This window comes from Hyla sarda, chromosome 1, assembly GCF_029499605.1.
Source record: "Hyla sarda isolate aHylSar1 chromosome 1, aHylSar1.hap1, whole genome shotgun sequence".
Taxonomy (NCBI): Eukaryota; Metazoa; Chordata; class Amphibia; order Anura; family Hylidae; genus Hyla; species Hyla sarda.
The window spans coordinates 616,851,111-616,871,002 of record NC_079189.1 but is presented as its reverse complement, the minus strand read 5'-3'; the positions used below and the strand labels follow the sequence as shown (position 1 = coordinate 616,871,002).

Sequence of the window (19,892 nt, the reverse complement as noted above, 5' to 3'; positions counted from 1 at the left end):
CACATTTTGGGGGTGAAATTGGGAAAATGGGACAATTTACGTTTTTATTGAGGGAGGGGGTTTTTCACATTTTTTTTTAACTTTTATTATTAACTTTTTTTACTTTTATTTTTACACTTTAATAGTCCCCATAGGGGACTATTTATAGCAATCACTCGATTGCTAATACTGTTCAGTGCTATGTATAGGGCATAGCACTGATCAGTGTTATCGAGGATCTTCTTGTATTGTCTGCTCGATCTCAGACCAGAGCAGAAGACCCCAGGAGACGGCCGGAGGCAGATGAGGGGACCTCCGGCCACCATGCTGGATCATCTGCGGGCGATCTGATCATCCATTCAAAGTACCGCGATGCTGCAGATGCCGTGATCTGTATTGATCACGGCATCTGAGGTGTTAATGGCGGACATCCGCACGATCGTGGATGTCCGCCATTACGGGTGGGTCCCTGGCTGCTATCAGCATCCGGGACCTGCCGCGCATGACACGAGCATCGCTCCGATGCTCACGGTTATGCATAGGATGTAAATGTACGTCCTGGTGCGTTAAGTACCAGTTCACCAGGACGTACATTTACGTCCTGCATCGTTAAGGGGTTAAAGGGGTACCCGAGTGGAAAAAAATATATATTTTTTTAATTTATTTTTTTCAATTCAACTGGTGGCAGAAAGTTAAACAGATTTGTAAATTACTTCAATTTAAAAGTCTTAATCCTTCCAGTACTTATCAGCTGCTGTATGGTTCACAGGAAGTTCTTTTCTGTCTGACCACAGTGCTCTCTGCCGACACCTCTGTCTGTGTCAGGAATTGTCCAGAGAAGGAGCAAATCCCCATAGAAAACCTCTCCTACTCTGGACAGTTCCTGACACTGACAGAGGTGGCAGCAGAGAGAACTGGGGTCAGAAAGGAAAGAACTACACAACTTCCTGTGGAGAATACAGCAGATGATAAGTACTGGAAGGATTAAGATTTTTAAATAGAAGTCATTTACAAATCTGTTTTTTTTTTTTTTAAATCACCTAGTGCCAAAAAGTTAAAGTTTTATCACCGGAGTACCCCTTTAAGAAAACACAGAAGTCACCATCTACATCCATTGGTTTATACCTGGGGTGCCATCCTCTGGAATATCCTCCTCTACTTCTCTAATGAACAGCTGGAGGCCCCTCATCCTGGCCTCATCCTCTGCTTTCATATCAGACGGATCTTCACCCTGATAGGTAACAATTCGGTAAAATACGGCAGAGATGAGAAAATCGAGTTAAGAAGCCAACAAAGGTCTACGGCAACATCTACGCCCAGAGACCGTGTACAGGGCCGAGGCCTCTTCTACCTGATCGTCCTCGAGGACACGGAGCTCCTCCACAGGACCAGGACCTCTCTCTCCATCTAAGTCGATGAGTCCACCTGAGGAAACACACAGTGATGGGATATAGTGTGGTCATGTGATGGTCATGTGATGGGCACAATATGTAGATCTCCCCCCTCCTTACGCTGCTGATCGGCCCCTAAATCCGTCTCCTCTTCTTCATCATCATCATCTATGACCTCAACCTTAATGTCCATCAGGTCTTCACCCTAAACAAGAGGAAAAGACGTCAAATGAACCTGATCCGGACACTTTATGGTCGTCTTTTGGTGAGATTTTGCCATCGTCATCTACCTGATCATCCTCGGATATACTGTAGTGTCCCTCTGGACTGTCCTGGTAATACAGAGGACTGGGACTTCTCCCCCGTGGACTTCTCCCCCGTGGACTCTTACTGGATCCATCTTTTGGAGACACAATAATACGATCGCCGTGAGACCTAACCTATGGTATATCTGATGATACGTATCGTATGACATCATACAGGATGTGAATTCGTGTCACACCCACCACCACCACCAAGGTCCCGGCGCGGCTGACGTGGCCTATAAAGGATGAACAGCTCCCCGTTCCACCATAGTATCCTATCCGTGTCCACTGCCTATAACCGGTACGTAAGCCTCACAACTGGACCAGAGAACAACAGAAGGTTTAAAAGGGTACTCCGTTGCTCCAGCGTTCGGAACATTTTGTTCAGAATGCTAAGAGACGGAGGCCACGCCCTCTTTTTATGTCACGACCTGCCCCCTCCATTAATGTCTATGGGAGGGGGCGGCGTGTTAGCAGACATGCCCTCTCCCATAGACATGAATGGAGGTTGCGTGACGTCACGACCACTGTCACAGGAACCCCGAGTTTGTTTAGAACGCAGAGTGCTGTGGCAGATCGCGGGGGGCCCCAGCAGCGGGACCCCCGCGATCAGACATCTTATACCCTATCCTTTGGGGTCGTGCTGTCAAGGCCACACCCCTTGTGACATCCCGCCATGCCCCCTCAATGCAAGTCTATGGGAGGGGGCTTCGTGGCCACCACGCCCCCACCCATAGACTTGCATTGAGGGGGCATGGCGTGACGTCACGACCCCCGCCACTCGCCCTAAGCATTCGGAATAGAATTTTCAGAACGCGAGGGCAGTGGAGTACCTCTTTAAAGGGGTACTCCACTTCCCTGCATTCGGGTGCGGGATTCGGGGGTCGCCACACCCCCCCCTCGTGAGGTCACGACCTGCCCATTGTGATATCATGCCCTGCCCCCTCAATGCAAGTCTATGGGAGGGTGGTCTAATGGCCGTCACGCCCACTCCCATAGACTTCCGAAGCCCACACCCAGCGTTCGGAAGTAATTGTTCCGAACGCTGGGGAGTGGAGAATAGGGATCGACCGATATCGTTTTTTTTAGGGCCGATACCGATAATCGGTGTAGGTTAGGGCCAATAGCCAATAACTTATACCGATATTCCGGTATAAGTTATCGGCTATTTATCCCCCCGCGACACCGCTGCAGATCATTGATTTAAAGCGGGCACTTTAAATCAATGCACTGCAATGGCTTTTGCGGGGCCATAGACCGCCACCGCCACCACCCGCTTCTCTCCCTCTACCTGTCAGGGTGGTCCGGGCCATCCATCCTTCCTGTAGTGTCCGGCGGCATTCCGGGTGGAGGGTGAACCAGTCCGGGCTGGACCCCCAGAGAAGGACAGCCCGGACTGGTTCACCCTCCACCCGGAATGCCGCCGGACACTACAGGAAGGATGGATGGCCCGGACCACCCCCATTACGGGTAAGATACATTTTTTTTATTGACTCGGAGGGTGGGGGAGGGGCCTGACCGGTATAGCGGTATGGGCAAAAATCCATACCGGTATACCGCCCAGCACTACGGTGGGGGGTGCGACGCGGTGGGTCGGGGGGCGGTCGCGGTGCGGTGCATTATCGGTAATAATAGGTAATTGCCGATACCGATAATGCCCAAAATCGTTATTATCGGCCGATTATCGGCAATACCGATAATCGGTCGATCCCTAGTGGAGAAAGTCCATGAATACTCATGATTTGCCCATTCTTACGTATAGGTATGTTTCTCAGATAAGTGTTATAGTACTAGAGGATATTTGTTTTAAAACTTGCAGCAACTTCTGAAGCCAAAATCTGCCCTTAGACTATTGCTAAGTCCTATGCAAGATGATGGCAAATCCATCTCCAGGTTCTCATTGTCTCGAGGAAAGTCTGGGGCACAGAAGTGGCATTACACATGAAAGTATATAGACCACTAGTACCAGCCTGAGCCCATTACTGTATCTTCTTACCGGGTACTAGAGGAGGCCGGTGATCCTCCATCTTGGCTTCCTGGTACAGATCCGTGTGTCCTTCTACATATTCCCACTCCTCCATGGAGAAATAGACCGCCACATCCTGACACCTTATAGGAACCTGACACACAATGATACCGTCATCACCAGACCCCTCCATTACTGTATAATGTCCCAGCAGTGTCACCTCTCTAATCATCCCCAGACCCCTCCATTACTGTATAATGTCCCAGCAGTGTCACCTCTCTAATCATCACCAGACCTCTCCATTACTGTATAATGTCCCAGCAGTGTCACCTCTCCAATCACCAGACCCCTCCATTACTGTATAATGTCCCAGCAGTGTCACCTCTCCAATCACCAGACCCCTCCATTACTGTATAATGTCCCAGCAGTGTCACCTCTCCAGTCATCACCAGACCCCTCCATTACTATATAATGTCCCAGCAGTGTCACCTCTCCAGTCATCACCAGACCCCTCCATTACTGTATAATGTCCCAGCAGTGTCACCTCTCTAATCATCCCCAGACCCCTCCATTACTATATAATGTCCCAGCAGTGTCACCTCTCCAGTCATCACCAGACCCCTCCATTACTGTATACTGTCCCAGCAGTGTCACCTCTCCAGTCATCACCAGACCCCTCCATTACTGTATAATGTCCCAGCAGTGTCACCTCTCTAATCATCACCAGACCCCTCCATTACTGTATAATGTCCCAGCAGTGTCACCTCTCCAGTCATCACCAGACCCCTCCATTACTGTATAATGTCCCAGCAGTGTCACCTCTCTAATCATCACCAGACCCCTCCATTACTGTATAATGTCCCAGCAGTGTCACCTCTCCAGTCATCACCAGACCCCTCCATTACTGTATAATGTCCCAGCAGTGTCACCTCTCTAATCATCACCAGACCCCTCCATTACTGTATAATGTCCCAGCAGTGTCACCTCTCCAGTCATCACCAGACCCCTCCATTACTGTATAATGTCCCAGCAGTGTCACCTCCCCAGTCATCACCAGACCCCTCCATTACTGTATAATGTCCCAGCAGTGTCACCTCTCTAGTCATCACCAGACCCCTCCATTACTGTATAATATCCCAGCAGTGTCACCTCTCTAATCATCACCAGACCCCTCCATTACTGTATAATGTCCCAGCAGTGTCACCTCTCTAATCATCACCAGACCCCTCCATTACTGTATAATGTCCCAGCAGGGTCACCTCTCCAGTCAGCAGCTCCATCATCTTGTTGATGAGTTCTAGGATCTTCTTGTTGTTCCTCTCATGTATCATGGAGTGAGGTGGAGGGTCTGTGATGGGGTTCGGGCCCCTGCTCCATCTTCCTGACGTCCACAATGTCTTTTTCACTACTGTGTAATCCTGTGTATGGAAAGAGACACAAAACTTATGCCCTGACTCCAAATCTGGTGACCAGAATAAATCGCCTCCCAACTCCTCGGTATAACCCGCCCATCTGCTCCTCTCCTCCTCGGTATAACCCGCCCATCTGCTCCTCTCCTCCTCGGTATAACCCGCCCATCTGCTCCTCTCCTCCTCAGTATAACCCGCCCATCTGCTCCTCTCCTCCTCGGTATAACCCGCCCATCTGCTCCTCTCCTCCTCGGTATAACCCGCCCATCTGCTCCTCTCCTCCTCGGTATAACCTGCCCATCTGCTCCTCTGTATAACCCGCCCATCTGCTCCTCTCCTCCTCGGTATAACCCGCCCATCTGCTCCTCTCCTCCTCAGTATAACCCGCCCATCTGCTCCTCTCCTCCTCGGTATAACCCGCCCATCTGCTCCTCTCCTCCTCGGTATAACCCGCCCATCTGCTCCTCTCCTCCTCGGTATAACCCGCCCATCTGCTCCTCTCCTCCTCGGTATAACTCGCCCATCTGCTCCTCTCCTCCTCTGTATAACCCGCTTATTTGCCATTATCATTGCTCCTATTGGCCCACTGGTTCCCATGGTAACTGCCCATATTGGGGCTGATCGTTCCTATTATTAACATTTGACCGCTAAGCGGTCACTGAGACCCTAAATTTCCCACCCAATATAAAACTTAACGTTTAATGAGCCAAGATTAAAATAACCTCACACATATTGATCCATAGTGCATTGATTGGCATGACACTGCATGCTATAGAAGTGAATTGAAAAAATAGACTGTGGCTGCAGTCCACAGTCTATAGTGTGAGACAATTAAAAATCTAACACATTGCCCGCCCGCCCGACGTTTCGCCACAGGCTGTGGCTTTATCAAGGGCTAAGAGGCAAATGGCCATTCGCCATTTGCCTCTTAGCCCTTGATAAAGCCACAGCCTGTGGCGAAACGTCGGGCGGGCAATGTGTTAGATTTTTAATTGTCTCACACTATAGACTGTGGACTGCAGCCACAGTCTATTTTTTCAATTCACTTCTATAGCATGCAGTGTCATGCCAATCAATGCACTATGGATCAATATGTGTGAGGTTATTTTAATCTTGGCTCATTAAACGTTAAGTTTTATATTGGGTGGGAAATTTAGGGTCTCAGTGACCGCTTAGCGGTCAAATGTTAATAATATTGGATTTACCCTCCACTCATAGGTCCCTCTTGTTGCATTGATCGTTCCTATTGGCCCATTGGTTCCCATGGTAACTGCCCATATTGGGGCTGATCCTTCCTATAACATTCCTATTGGCCCATTGGTTGCCATGGTAACTGCCCATATTGGGGCTGATCCTTCCTATAACATTCCTATTGGCCCATTGGTTCCCATGGTAACTGCCCATATTGGGGCTGACCCTATAACATTCCTATTGGCCCATTGGTTCCCATGGTAACTGCCCATATTGGGGCTGATCCTTCCTATAACATTCCTATTGGCCCATTGGTTCCCATGGTAACTGCCCATATTGGGGCTGACCCTATAACATTCCTATTGGCCCATTGGTTCCCATGGTAACTGCCCATATTGGGGCTGATCCTTCCTATAACATTCCTATTGGCCCATTGGTTCCCATGGTAACTGCCCATATTGAGGCTGATCCTTCCTACCATGTCTTCTCTTCCCTATAATCCAATAAAGATGATAGAAATCTAGAGGAGTCACCTCTCCGGTCAGCAGGCGGATGATCTCCAGGGTGATGTGTAATAGTCCTGTAGTCACATCAGTCCTGTCCGGGGACATCTTCAGTTGGTCATTCAGGATTAGGACCATTTTGTATGCGGATAAGAGAAAACTGGATCACGGATCTGGTCCTGCTGGCAGCTTTACAAGAAACGGAGAGACTCCCAATTATACAGGACCTCACTTATTATATCTATCGGGACCTCACTTATATCTATCGGGACCTCACTTATTATATATATCGGGACCTCACTTACTATATCTATCGGGACCTCACTTATTATATATATTGGGACCTTACTTATTATATATATCGGGACCTCACTTACTATATCTATCGGGACCTCACTTACTATATATATTGGGACCTCACTTATTATATATATTGGGACCTCACTTATTATATCTATCAGGACCTCACTTATTATATATATTGGGACCTTACTTATTATATATATTGGGACCTCACTTATTATATATATTGGGACCTTACTTATTATATATATTGGGACCTCACTTATTATATATATTGGGACCTCACTTATTATATCTATCGGGACCTCACTTATTATATCTATCGGGACCTCACTTACTATATCTATCGGGACCTCACTTACTATATATATTGGGACCTCACTTACTATATCTATCGGGACCTCACTTATTATATATATCGGGACCTCACTTATTATATCTATCAGGTGTCAGCGGGTGTAAAATAGATTTTGATGCCTCAGAAATTCCCAGTGGGTAATAGATCCCACGCAGAGCAAACAACAAGCAAAACCATACAGAAGCGTGACTACAGATCTAAAATCATAAATTTTATTGATACAAAGAGTTAAAATATAAATGTGAACAAGGTACAACGACTGGAGACATGACAATGAGAACAAAAAAACGGCAAATCTCACCCCAAACGGATGATATAAAACCAAATACTGGTGTACAAAACAGCTAAGTGCCAAAAGGGAAGTTCCCTCCAAATAACAAATACAATACCAAATCACAAATTAAGTCATAAGTATATATTACCAAGTGGTGAAAATATAACAGGGAGATGAGACGCCACTGCCCGACGTTTCGCCACTTCCTGGCTCCTTCCGGGGTGTAAAATAGAGCCAGCACCCACCTCATAGACCGTGCTCCTGGACCTGCTCTATAGTGAATAACTTTTAAGCGCCATAAACAGGTGGTCATTAAGAGGTTAATAGGGAGAGGAGGTGCCCGATCAGAGCCCCGCCCCCACTATTTACAGTTCTCTTTGCAGCACAGCTGCTGGAGGACGTGATGGCCATATTACATAATTTACTTCATTATCCAGAGTGGTACAGGACCTGCAGCACAAGGACGTCATTTCATCGCACCGAGGATGCAGAGGCCTCAACGGAGGAGCAAAGAGGGATTTTTATTATTTTATTTTGGAGGGGACTTATTGAAGGAAAACTACTTAATGGGGGCATCTACCCAATAGGAGGTTCCCAGACTACCTAACTACTGGGGGCATCTACCCAATAGGAGGTTCCCTGACTACCTAACTACTGGGGGCATCTACCCAATAGGAGGTCTCCTGACTACTGGGGGCATCTACCCAATAGGAGGTTCCCCGACTACCTAACTACTGGGGCATCTACCCAATAGGAGGTTCCCTGACTACCACCCAATAGGAGGTTCCCAGACTACCGAACTACTGGGGGCATCTACCCAATAGGAGGTGTCCTGACTACTGGGGACATCTACCCAATAGGAGGTTCCCTGACTACCACCCAATAGGAGGTTCCCAGACTACCGAACTACTGGGGGCATCTACCCAATAGGAGGTGTCCTGACTACTGGGGACATCTACCCAATAGGAGGTGTTCTGACTACTGGGGGCATCTACCCAATAGACTTTAGCAAAGGGGCTCGGTCCAATTTCACTTTTTGAAAGTGTCTGCGATAAGTGCTGCGTGTTGCTGTATTGTTGACTCTCTGCTGACCCCAATAACTTTCTTATTTTCCCATGAATGGGGCTGTATAAGGGCTCCTTTTTTCCACCACGATCTGTAGTTTTTAGCGGTACAACTTTTGCCTATATGTGACGTATTGTTCAAATATGATGTGACCAGAAAATCTGCAATTTTACACTTTGGTATTTTTTCACATTTACGCCGTTCACAGCAACATTTTTTTATTTTTTAAACTGTAATTTTTATTAAAGATTTTACATGGAAATGAATCCAGACAGGAAAATAACATATAAAGAACATCGCAAGGGTCGAAGCCCAAAAATAATCCATAGTAATATAAGGCAGAAACAGGCAGACAAGTAATCGAATAAAGCCCGTAGGCAATAGAACGTCCCACTGGGAACCTCAGCATCAGGACGGTAAAAAAAAAAAAAAAACACAATAGCCAGGGAGTAAATAGAGTATGCAAATATCCGTTCGCCAGTTGACATACCTAAAAAAGCTCCCACCATCCGTTTTTTTTTTCTATCCCTGCCTATTACCCATCTAACCCTAACCCCCTCCCTGCTTTAAATTTTTTTTTTTACTATGTTAAAAATGACTGTCTGCCTGGTAGTGTGCTCACCACGTCACTGATGCCTGCTGGGGAGGGCGACTTCCGCCCTTAGTTCATCTATATAGGGTGCCTTCAGCTGTTTCACCACTACAACTCCCAGCTTGCCATGACATTTATTGGCTGTCAGGGCAAGCTGGGAGTTGTAGGGTTGAAACAGCTGTAGGCACCCTGTACAGAGAACCGTTAGGGCCATGGGCGTGGCGCGGCACTACCCCGTTCCTTCCGTCTGTTCCCCGACCCCCCCCCCCCCCCCCCGTGTTAAAGTGCTGAACCCCGCTCTCCTCCAACCCCCACTCTCCCCTAAAACAGATCCATACATACTGCCAGACAGTCCAGTGTGCAGGGGCAGCAGCGGCATCATGTGCTGGAGGAGTGGCCGGCCGGCCAGGGAGCCAATGCGCTCGCTCCCTGCCTGTCTGATTGACAGGCAGGGAGCAAGCGCAGGCTGAATGAATTAGGACCGATGCCCGTCCGGCAACAGTCCGAATTCAGGCGTGACGTCACACCAGCCTGCAGCCGGCCACTAGGAGGGAGACCCCCTAGTGGCCGATTTTCAAACGTTAATTAAAGCATTTTAATAAAAAAAAAAATTAAAAAACAAATGAAAATGTATTAGAGATAAGTTGTAGTACAAATGTACTACAACATATAAAAAAATAAAAAAGTTCAGCAGCTATAGGCATGATAAGAGGACCAGGCTGCAAGGTGACGTAGGTGAGCAGCCCAGTAATATTTGACCACATCCGGGACAGCCAGACCCCCTGACTCCCGACTGCCCATCATAACCGACATTGTGGGAGCCAATGCCTCTTCCCATTCCAAATGAAGGCGAAAAATGGCCGACTGAAAAGCGCGCAGGGCAGATAGCGGCAACCGCACAGGCAATGTTTCAAAAGAATAAAGCAATTTCGGGAGGATGGTCATTTTCACCGCCGCGATGCGTCCGAAAAAAAGAAATATACTGGGAGCGCCATTTATCTAACATGGCCCGAAGGTCCCGAAGCAGAGGGAGATAGTTAGTAGAGTAAAGGGAGGAGTAGTGAGAAGTAATGTGGATTCCCAAGTATTTATAGGGGTACTCCGACGCTAAGACATCTTATCCCCTATACAAAAGGATAGGGGATAAGATGCCTAATCGCGGGGGTCCTGCCACTGGGGACCCCTGTGATCTTCCACGCCGCACCCTGTTAGAATCAGCCCCCGGAGCGATCACGGGGACAGAGCCTAGTGACGTCATGGCTCCGCCTCCGTGTGATGTCACGCTCTGCCCCCTCAATGCAAGCCTATGGGAGGGGGCGTGACAGATGTCACTGCAAGCCTATGGGCGTCATGCTCCGCCCCCTCAATGAAAGCCTATGGGAGGGGGGCATGACAACTGTCACTGCAAGCCTATGGGACGTCACGCTCCGCCCTCTCAATGCAAGCCTATGGGAGGGGGCGTGACAGCTGTCACTGCAAGCCTATGGGAAGTCACGCTCCGCCCCCTCAATGCAAGCCTATGGGAGGGGGCGTGACAGCTGGGAGGGGGCGTGACAGCATTGAGGGGAGCGGAGTGTGACATCACATGGGGCGGAGCCTTGACGTCACAATGCTCCGGCCCCGTGATCGACAGTAATCAGACCTGGAGCGAACATGCTCCGGGGACTGATTACAAACGGGGTGCCGCGTGCAAGATCACGGGGGTCCCCAGCGGCGGGACTCCCGCGATCAGGCATCTTATCCCCTATCCTTTGGATAAGGGATAAGATGTCTAAGCGTTGGAGTACCACTTTAAGGGACGGGAGATCATAAAGTCCTTATCATGTAAGGAAACACCAGTCACAGCAACATTTTACGCTAATAGATCAGACATTTCCACCCGTGATGAGACCAAATATCTTTACATTTAGTTGTTTTACTTTTTTTTTTTTATTTGTACAAGTAGATTTTTTATGCTTACCGTAAAATCTCTTTCTCGGAGGATCCATTGGGGGATAAAGTCGGCCCCTCCTGGCAGGATCTACCCCCCCCTACTGACTCTGAGATAATCAGTTTAGTCCCAAAGCAGTAGGAGAGGACTGAAGAAACCCAACAGGTGTCCGAGGGAACCAGACAAAAAGAACCCAACACAAGCCCTCGGACCGAACCATAACCACAAACAAATGGGTGGGTGCTGTGTCGTCCCCAATGGATCCTCCGAGAATCATGCCATTGACCTGGGCTCCAGTAACCGTGTGCACCACTTGCTATATATCCATACAAGGTGTGCTGTACTAAAAACCCGCAGTATCCTATGTCTTCAGGGGTTAAACTGGGAGAGAAGGATCAGGTGACTTGTAGATCATAGATACAGAATAGCACAATGTCAGGCGGCTGCTTCTAAGGCCGGCAGGATATTGTCCTGTATAAAAGGAGGCCTGGACTGGAGGGACAGGGACATAATACTCCCCCTTTATAAAGCATTGGTACAGTCTATAGTGTATAATACTCCCCCTTTATAAAGCATTGGTGTAGTCTATAATACTCCCCTTTATAAGGCATTGGTACAGTCTATAGTGTATAATACTCCCCCTTTATAAAGCATTGGTACGGTCTATAATACTCCCCCTTTATAAGGCATTGGTATAGTCTATAATACTCCCCTTTTATAAAGCATTGGTATAGTCTATAATACTCCCCTTTATATAGCATTGGTATAGTCTATAATACTCCCCTTTATAAAGCATTGGTACAGTCTATAATACTCCCCTATATAAAGCATTGGTACAGTCTATACTACTCCCCCTTTATAAGGCATTGGTATAGTCTATAATACTCCCCTTTATATAGCATTGGTATAGTCTATAATACTCCCCCTTTATAAGGCATTGGTATAGTCTATAATACTCCCCTTTATATAGCATTGGTATAGTCTATAATACTCCCCTTTATAAAGCATTGGTACAGTCTATAGTCTATAATACTCCCCTTTATAAGGCATTGGTATAGTCTATAATACTCCCCTTTATAAGGCATTGGTATAGTCTATAATACTCCCCTTTATAAGGCATTGGTATAGTCTATAATACTCCCCTTTATAAAGCATTGGTATAGTCTATAATACCCCCCTTTATAAAGCATTGGTATAGTCTATAATACCCCCCTTTATAAAGCATTGGTATAGTCTATAATACCCCCTTTATATAGCATTGGTATAGTCTATAATACTCCCCTTTATAAAGCATTGGTACAGTCTATAATACCCCCCTTTATAAAGCATTGGTTTAGTCTATAATACCCCCTTTATATAGCATTGGTATAGTCTAGAATACCCCCTCCCCCCCCCTTTATAAAGCATTGGTACAGTTTATAATACTCCCCCTTTATATAGCATTGGTACAGTCTATAATACTCCCCCTTTATATAGCATTGGTACAGTTTATAATACTCCCCCTTTATATAGCATTGGTACAGTCTATAATACTCCCCTTTATAAAGCATTGGTATAGTCTATAATACTACCCCTTTATAAAGCATTGGTACAGCCTATAGTCTATAATACTCCCCTTTATAAAGCATTGGTACAGTCTATAATCCCCCCTCCCCTCTTTATAAAGCAATGGTATAGTCTATAATACCCCGCTTTATAAAGCATTGGTATAGTCTATAGTTTATAATACCCCCCTTTATAAAGCATTGGTACAGTCTATAATACCCCCCTTTATAAAGCATTGGTACAGTCTATAATACCCCCCTTTATAAAGCATTGGTACAGTCTATAATACTCCCCTATATAAAGCATTGGTACAGTCTATACTACTCCCCCTTTATAAAGCATTGGTACAGTCTATACTACTCCCCCTTTATAAAGCATTGGTACAGTCTATACTACTCCCCCTTTATAAACATTGGTACAGTCTATACTACTCCCCCTTTATAAAGCATTGGTACAGTCTATACTACTCCCCCTTTATAAAGCATTGGTACAGTCTAGTCTATACTACCCCCCATTATAAAGCATTGGTTCGGCCTCACCTGGATTACGCTGGTCAGTTTTGGTCACCAGTTCATTAATGGGACGTTGTGGAGCTGGAGAAGGCGCAGAGACGGGAACTAAACTAATAAGGGGCCGGAACATTTTTAGCTATGAGGAAAGATTAAAAGAATGACATTTGTTTAATCTTGTGAAGAGACGTTTAACCCTTTCCCACAAATGGACGTATAAGTGTATGACGCACGCTCAGCAGGTGAGCGTGCATCATACCCAGCGGCTCCCGGTTGCTATCAGCAACCAGGACTCACAGCGAATGCCGGACATGGCCGATTGGGTTGATGTCCGGCGTCAACCCTTTAGACGCTGCGAGCAAAGTTGATTGCGGCGTCTAAAAGCGTTCCTGGCTAGCTCAGTGGGCTGATCGGGACTGCTATGATGGAACCGCGGCATCCTGATCAGCTGGGAGGACGGGCGGGGGGGGGATGAGGTCTCTTCCCTTCCTCCCTGCTGTCCAATCCGTGCTCCAGGCTTGGATTCAGCTTTGCCAGGCTGAAGCAATGGAGCACCGATAACACTGATCAATGCTCTCCTATGGAGAAGCATTGATCAGTGTCTGCAATCTAAAGATTACATGTTATAGTTCCCTATAGGGACTAAAAAAAAGTGTAAAAATAAACAAATAAATAAAAAGTAAATAAATATGCATTAACCCAATGGAGACTTTTTTTTCCGTTTTTGCACTTTCGTTTTTTCCTTCTTACCTTTAAAATATAACTCTCAATTTTGCACCTAAAATTCCATATGATTGCTTATTTTTTGCGCCACCAATTCTACTTTGTAATGACGTCAGTCATTTTACCCAAAAATCTACGGTGAAATGGAAATAAAAAATCATTGTGCGACAAAAGTGAAGAAAAAACGCCATTTTGTAACTTTTGGGGGCTCCCGTTTCTACATAGTACATTTTTCGGTAAAAATGACCCCTTATCTTTATTCTGTAGGTCCATATGATTAAAATGCGGCGATACCACATGTTTATCTTTAACCCTCTGACCCCAACAGGTTAAACGGGTACTCTGCTGCCCCAGCGTTTCGGATTATTTTGTTCCGAACGCTTGGGGTGGGCAGTGGGGGTCGTTACATCACGGTCGCGCCCCCTCAATGCAAGTCTATGGGAGGGGGCGTGGCGACCGCCACGCCCCCCTCCCATAGACTTGCATTAAGGGGGCGTGACATCATGAGGGGCGTGGCCGTGACATCACCACCCCCGCGATCAGACACCTTATCCATAACCCATTTATCCGCTTCCCTAGGAAAAGTTTAACTCCCCCCCCCCTTTTTCCCCCCAAAAAATGTAAATAAAACCTAAACACGTGTGGTATCGCCGCATGCGTAAATGTTCGAACTATTCAAATATGATGTTAATTAAACCGCGCGGTCAAAGGCGCAAAAGCGTAAAACAATTCCAAAGTCCAGAAAGTGTATTTTTGATCACTTCATATACTAGAATAAAAAAAATGAATAAAACGCGATCAAAAGGCCTCCATCCACGCCCCCTCCCATAGACATGAATGGAGGGGGCGTGGCATCACTAGGGGGCGTGGCCGTGACATTACGTCCCCGTCTCAGAAGCAGCGCCCGGCACAGATTTCTTTTCAAATCAACTGATGCCAGAAAGTTATAAACAGATTTGTAAATTACTTCTATTAAAAAATCTTAATCCTTCCAGTACTTATTAGCTGCTGTATACTACAGAGGAAATGCTTTTCTTTTTGGATGTCTCTTCTGTCACGACCACAGTGACCTCTGCTGTCCATTTTAGGAACTGTCCAGAGCAGCATATGTTTCCTATGGGGATTTTCTCCTGCTCTGGACAGTTCCTAAAAGGGACAGCAGAGGTCACTCAGAGGTCCGGGGGACTCCACAATCTGGGCACCAACAATTCACTCTTCATATTGTACCAGTCCCCAATAAACCCACCCAAGCCGGGGGTCCTTGCAGGGGGCATGTCCCGTATAGCATGCGCAATCTCCTCACCAGAAATCGGGGTGTCAAGGGCGTCTGCCCGCGCCTTCTACACACGGGGGAGAGGATTTCTAGAAGTGGCAGCAGCAGTCCCTCCAATGACTCTGGAGGAGTATAAGTCCTGACAGAACGCCTGGGACTCCCAATTAATATCGTCAGGGACTAGTGAACCCTCCGTCCCTCTAATACAAGGGATAGAAGCATCTGGTTGGCTCGTCCTAACTACATAGGTCACTGGGGGCATCTACCCAATAGGAGGTCTCCTGACTACCTAACTACTGGGGGCATCTACCCAATAGGAGGTTCCCTGACTACCTAACTACTGGGGGCATCTACCCAATAGGAGGTTCCCTGACTACCTAACTACTGGAGGCATCTACCCAATAGGAGGTCTCCTGACTACCTAACTACTGGGGGCTTCTACCCAATAGGAGGTTCCCTGACTACCTAACTACTGGGGGCATCTACCCAATAAGAGGTTCCCAGACTACCTAACTACTGGGGGCATCTACCCAATAGGAGGTCTCCTGACTACCTAACTACTGGGGGCATCTACCCAATAGGAGGTCTCCTGACTACCTAACTACTGAGGGCATCTACCCAATAGAAGGTTCCCTGACTACCTAACTACTGGGGGGCATCTACCCAATAGGAGGCCTCCTGACTACCTAACTACTGGGGCATCTACCCAATAGGAGGTCTCCTAACTACCTAGCTACTGGGGGCATCTACCCAAAAGGAGGTATCCTGACTACCTAACTACTGGGGGCATCTACCCAATAGGAGGTTTCCTGACTACCTAACTACTGGGGGCATCTACCCAATAGGAGGTCTCCTGACTACCTAGCTACTGGGGGCTTCTACCCAATAGGAGGTCTCCTGACTACCTAACTACTGGGGGCATCTACCCAATAGGAGGTCTCCTGACTACCTAACTACTGGGGGCTTCTACCCAATAGGAGGTTCCCTGACTACCTAACTACTGGGGGCATCTACCCAATAGGAGGTCTCCTGACTACCTAACTACTGGGGGCATCTACCCAATAGGAGGTCTCCTGACTACCTAACTACTGGGGGCATCTACCCAATAGGAGGTTCCCTGACTAACTACTGGGGGGCATCAACCCAATAAGAGGTTCCCTGACTACCTAACTACTGGGGGCATCTACCCAATAGGAGGTCTCCTGACTACTGGGGGCATCTACCCAATAGGAGGTTCCCTGACTAACTACTGGGGGCATCAACCCAATAGGAGGTTCCCTGACTAACTACTGGGGGCATCTACCCAATAGGAGGTTCCCTGACTACCTAACTACTGGGGGCATCTACCCAAAAGGAGGTTCCCTGACTACCGAACTACTGGGGGCATCTACCCAATAGGAGGTCTCCTGACTACCTAACTACTGGGGGCATCTACCCAATAGGAGGTTCCCTGACTACCTAACTACTGGGGGCATCTACCCAATAGGAGGTTCCCTGACTACCTAACTACTGGGGGCATCTACCCAATAGGAGGTTCCCTGACTACCTAACTACTGGGGGGCATCTACCCAATAGGAGGTCTCCTGACTACCTAACTACTGGGGGGCATCTACCCAATAGGAGGTCTCCTGACTACCTAACTACTGGGGGGCATCTACCCAATAGGAGGTCTCCTGACTACCTAACTACTGGGGGGCATCTACCCAATAGGAGGTCTCCTGACTACCTAACTACTGGGGGGCATCTACCCAATAGGAGGTCTCCTGACTACCTAACTACTGGGGGGCATCTACCCAATAGGAGGTCTCCTGACTACCTAACTACTGGGGGCATCTACCCAATAGGAGGTCTCCTGACTACCTAACTACTGGGGGCATCTACCCAATAGGAGGTTCCCTGACCACCTAACTACTGGGGGCATCTACCCAATAGGAGGTCTCCTGACTACCTAACTACTGGGGGCATCTACCCAATAGGAGGTTCCCTGACTACCTAACTACTGGGGGCATCAACCCAATAGGAGGTCTCCTGACTACCTAACTACTGGGGGGCATCTACCCAATAGGAGGTCTCCTGACTACCTAACTACTGGGGGGCATCTACCCAATAGGAGGTTCCCTGACCACCTAACTACTGGGGGGCATCTACCCAATAGGAGGTTCCCTGACCACCTAACTACTGGGGGGCATCTACCCAATAGGAGGTCTCCTGACTACCTAACTACTGGGGGGCATCTACCCAATAGGAGGTTCCCTGACTACCTAACTACTGGAGGCATCTACCCAATAGGAGGTTCCCTGACTACCTAACTACTGGAGGCATCTACCCAATAGGAGGTCTCCTGACTACCTAACTACTGGGGGGCATCTACCCAATAGGAGGTCTCCTGACTACCTAACTACTGGGGGCATCTACCCAATAGGAGGTCTCCTGACTACCTAACTACTGGGGGCATCTACCCAATAGGAGGTTCCCAGACTACCTAACTACTGGGGGGCATCTACCCAATAGGAGGTCTCCTGACTACCTAACTACTGGGGGGCATCTACCCAATAGGAGGTCTCCTGACTACCTAACTACTGGGGGGCATCTACCCAATAGGAGGTCTCCTGACTACCTAACTACTGGGGGCATTTACCTAATAGAAGGTCTCCTGACTACCTAACTACTGGGGGCATCTACCCAATAGGAGGTTCCCTGACTACCTAACTACTGGGGGGCATCTACCCAATAGGAGGTCTCCTGACTACCTAACTACTGGGGGCATCTACCCAATAGGAGGTTCCCTGACCACCTAACTACTGGGGGCATCTACCCAATAGGAGGTCTCCTGACTACCTAACTACTGGGGTAATCTACCCAATAGAAGGTCTCCTGACTACCTAACTACTGGGGGCATCTACCCAATAGGAGGTCTCCTGACTACCTAACTACTGGGGTAATCTACCCAATAGAAGGTCTCCTGACTACCTAACTACTGGGGGGCATCTACCCAATAGGAGGTTCCCTGACTACCTAACTACTGGGGGCATCTACCCAATAGGAGGTTCCCTGACCACCTAACTACTGGGGGCATCTACCCAATAGAAGGTCTCCTGACTACCTAACTACTGGGGGCATCTACCCAATAGGAGGTTCCCTGACTACCTAACTACTGGGGGGCATCTACCCAATAGGAGGTCTCCTGACTACTGGGGGGCATCTACCCAATAGGAGGTCTCCTGACTACCTAACTACTGGGGCATCTACGTAATGGGGGAGGGGTTAACAACAATGTATTTCAAACAGGACATTTATCTTGGTAATATAATGGTAAAACGCCTTTAACCCCTTATAGTCACACAGAGAGAGGACAGAGATCACGTGACTCCACCAGACTGAACATCACAGCAAATCCTCCATGTGACCTTACCTGACTGCTGGCTGATAACAGAGACAACAAGAGACGACAGCACCGACCAGCATCTGGTATGGAGCAACGGTAAAGGACCTGTGACGACGTCATAACCATGTGATCAGTCACATGATGATAGAGATGGGTTAACAAAGCCCTTCCTCCTTATGTCACATGACCATCATCACAGGGCCTTCGTCCTCCCCACTGCTATGCTCCGCCCCCGTATGTCACATGACCATCATCACAGGACCTTCGTCCTCTCCACTGATATGCTCCGCCCCTTATGTCACATGACCATCATCACAGGTCCTTCGTGCTCCCCACTGCTATGCTCCGCCCCTTATGTCACATGACCATCATCACAGGTCCTTCTTCCGAGTCCCGCCCCCTCATGACCTCACCACAGGTCCTTCATCCCCTGCTGAGCTCCGCCCTCTGGTGACGTCATCCTAGGTCCTTGTCACTCGTTTTCTCGCTGTTGTCGCCGCTGAGGAGTTGTTCTCTCTGTTATCAGCCATAAGAAGGTTTTCCCGTCACTGCTGAGGTGAGATACAACAACATGGCCGCCTGTACTCTGAGGGGATCTGTGCTTCACAGAATGGACAAAACTGTGGATAGAATCCAATGCTGCAGAACTACGACTCCCAGCCTTTACTCTTAGGGCATGCTGGGGGTTGTAGTTTTGCATTAGCTGGAGAACTACAGGTTGGAGAATAGGATGGAGCAGAGGGATGCAACAAAGGCTCTCAGGGCATGCTGGGGGTTGTAGTATTAGCTGCCCGCCCATGCTGGGGGTTGTAGTATTAGCTGCCCGGCCATGCTGGGGGTTGTAGTATTAGCTGTACGACCATGCTGGGGGTTGTAGTATTAGCTGTACGGCCATGCTGGGGGTTGTAGTATTTGCTGTACGGCCATGCTGGGGGTTGTAGTATTAGCTGTACGGCCATACTGGGGGTTGTAGTTCTGGCTGTCCGCCCATGCTGGGGGTTGTAGTTCTGGCTGTCCGCCCATGCTGGGGATTGTAGTTCTGGCTGTCTGGCCATGCTGGGGGTTGTAGTTCTAGCTGTCCAGTCATGCTGGGGATTGTAGTTCTGGCTGTCCGCCCATGCTGGGGGTTGTAGTTCTGGCTGTCCGCCCATTCTGGGGATTGTAGTATTGGCTGTCCGGCCATGCTGGGGG

The 19,892-nt window shown here is 48.1% G+C and overlaps 2 protein-coding genes across 4 annotated transcripts in view; one reads left to right on the top strand and one right to left on the bottom strand.

The window, feature by feature from the left end:
- Positions 1-1,027: 1,027 nt before the first annotated feature.
- Positions 1,028-19,032, bottom strand: LOC130299544 (uncharacterized). 3 transcript variants are annotated; one of them, XM_056551470.1, is made up of 9 exons: positions 18,729-19,031; positions 13,351-13,459; positions 6,775-6,933; positions 4,901-5,059; positions 3,672-3,795; positions 1,661-1,770; positions 1,491-1,575; positions 1,331-1,404; positions 1,029-1,210 (listed from the first exon to the last, which is right to left on the bottom strand). In XM_056551470.1, exons 3-9 carry the CDS (start codon positions 6,880-6,882, stop codon positions 1,085-1,087), a joined length of 786 nt encoding a protein of 261 aa, XP_056407445.1. In that variant the 5' UTR covers positions 6,883-6,933; positions 13,351-13,459; positions 18,729-19,031; the 3' UTR covers positions 1,029-1,084. The 3 variants fall into 3 exon arrangements, with proteins under 3 accessions (XP_056407447.1, XP_056407445.1, XP_056407446.1); XM_056551471.1 differs by lacking the exon at positions 18,729-19,031 and adding an exon at positions 15,347-15,367; XM_056551472.1 differs by lacking the exon at positions 13,351-13,459 and having other exon boundaries at positions 1,028-1,210; positions 18,729-19,032.
- Positions 19,033-19,134: 102 nt separating this feature from the next.
- The window catches only part of LOC130299484 (zinc finger protein 892-like), a 68,062-nt gene continuing 67,304 nt past the window's right edge, over positions 19,135-19,892 (top strand). Inside the window, exon 1 of the mRNA XM_056551465.1 lies at positions 19,135-19,257. The gene's annotated coding sequence lies outside the window, so the exon portion shown is untranslated. The remainder of the gene's footprint in view (positions 19,258-19,892) is intronic.

Excerpts from the sequence above, each read along its gene's own strand:
- LOC130299544 (XM_056551472.1), bottom strand. The coding sequence starts at position 6,882 with ATGGTCCTAATCCTGAATGACCAACTGAAGATGTCCCCGGACAGGACT. Across the intron at positions 5,060-6,774 it reads TCCGCCTGCTGACCGGAGAG|GATTACACAGTAGTGAAAAA; the intron begins GTGACTCCTCTA and ends TTCCATACACAG. Across the intron at positions 1,211-1,330 it reads GTGTCCTCGAGGACGATCAG|GGTGAAGATCCGTCTGATAT; the intron begins GTAGAAGAGGCC and ends GTTACCTATCAG.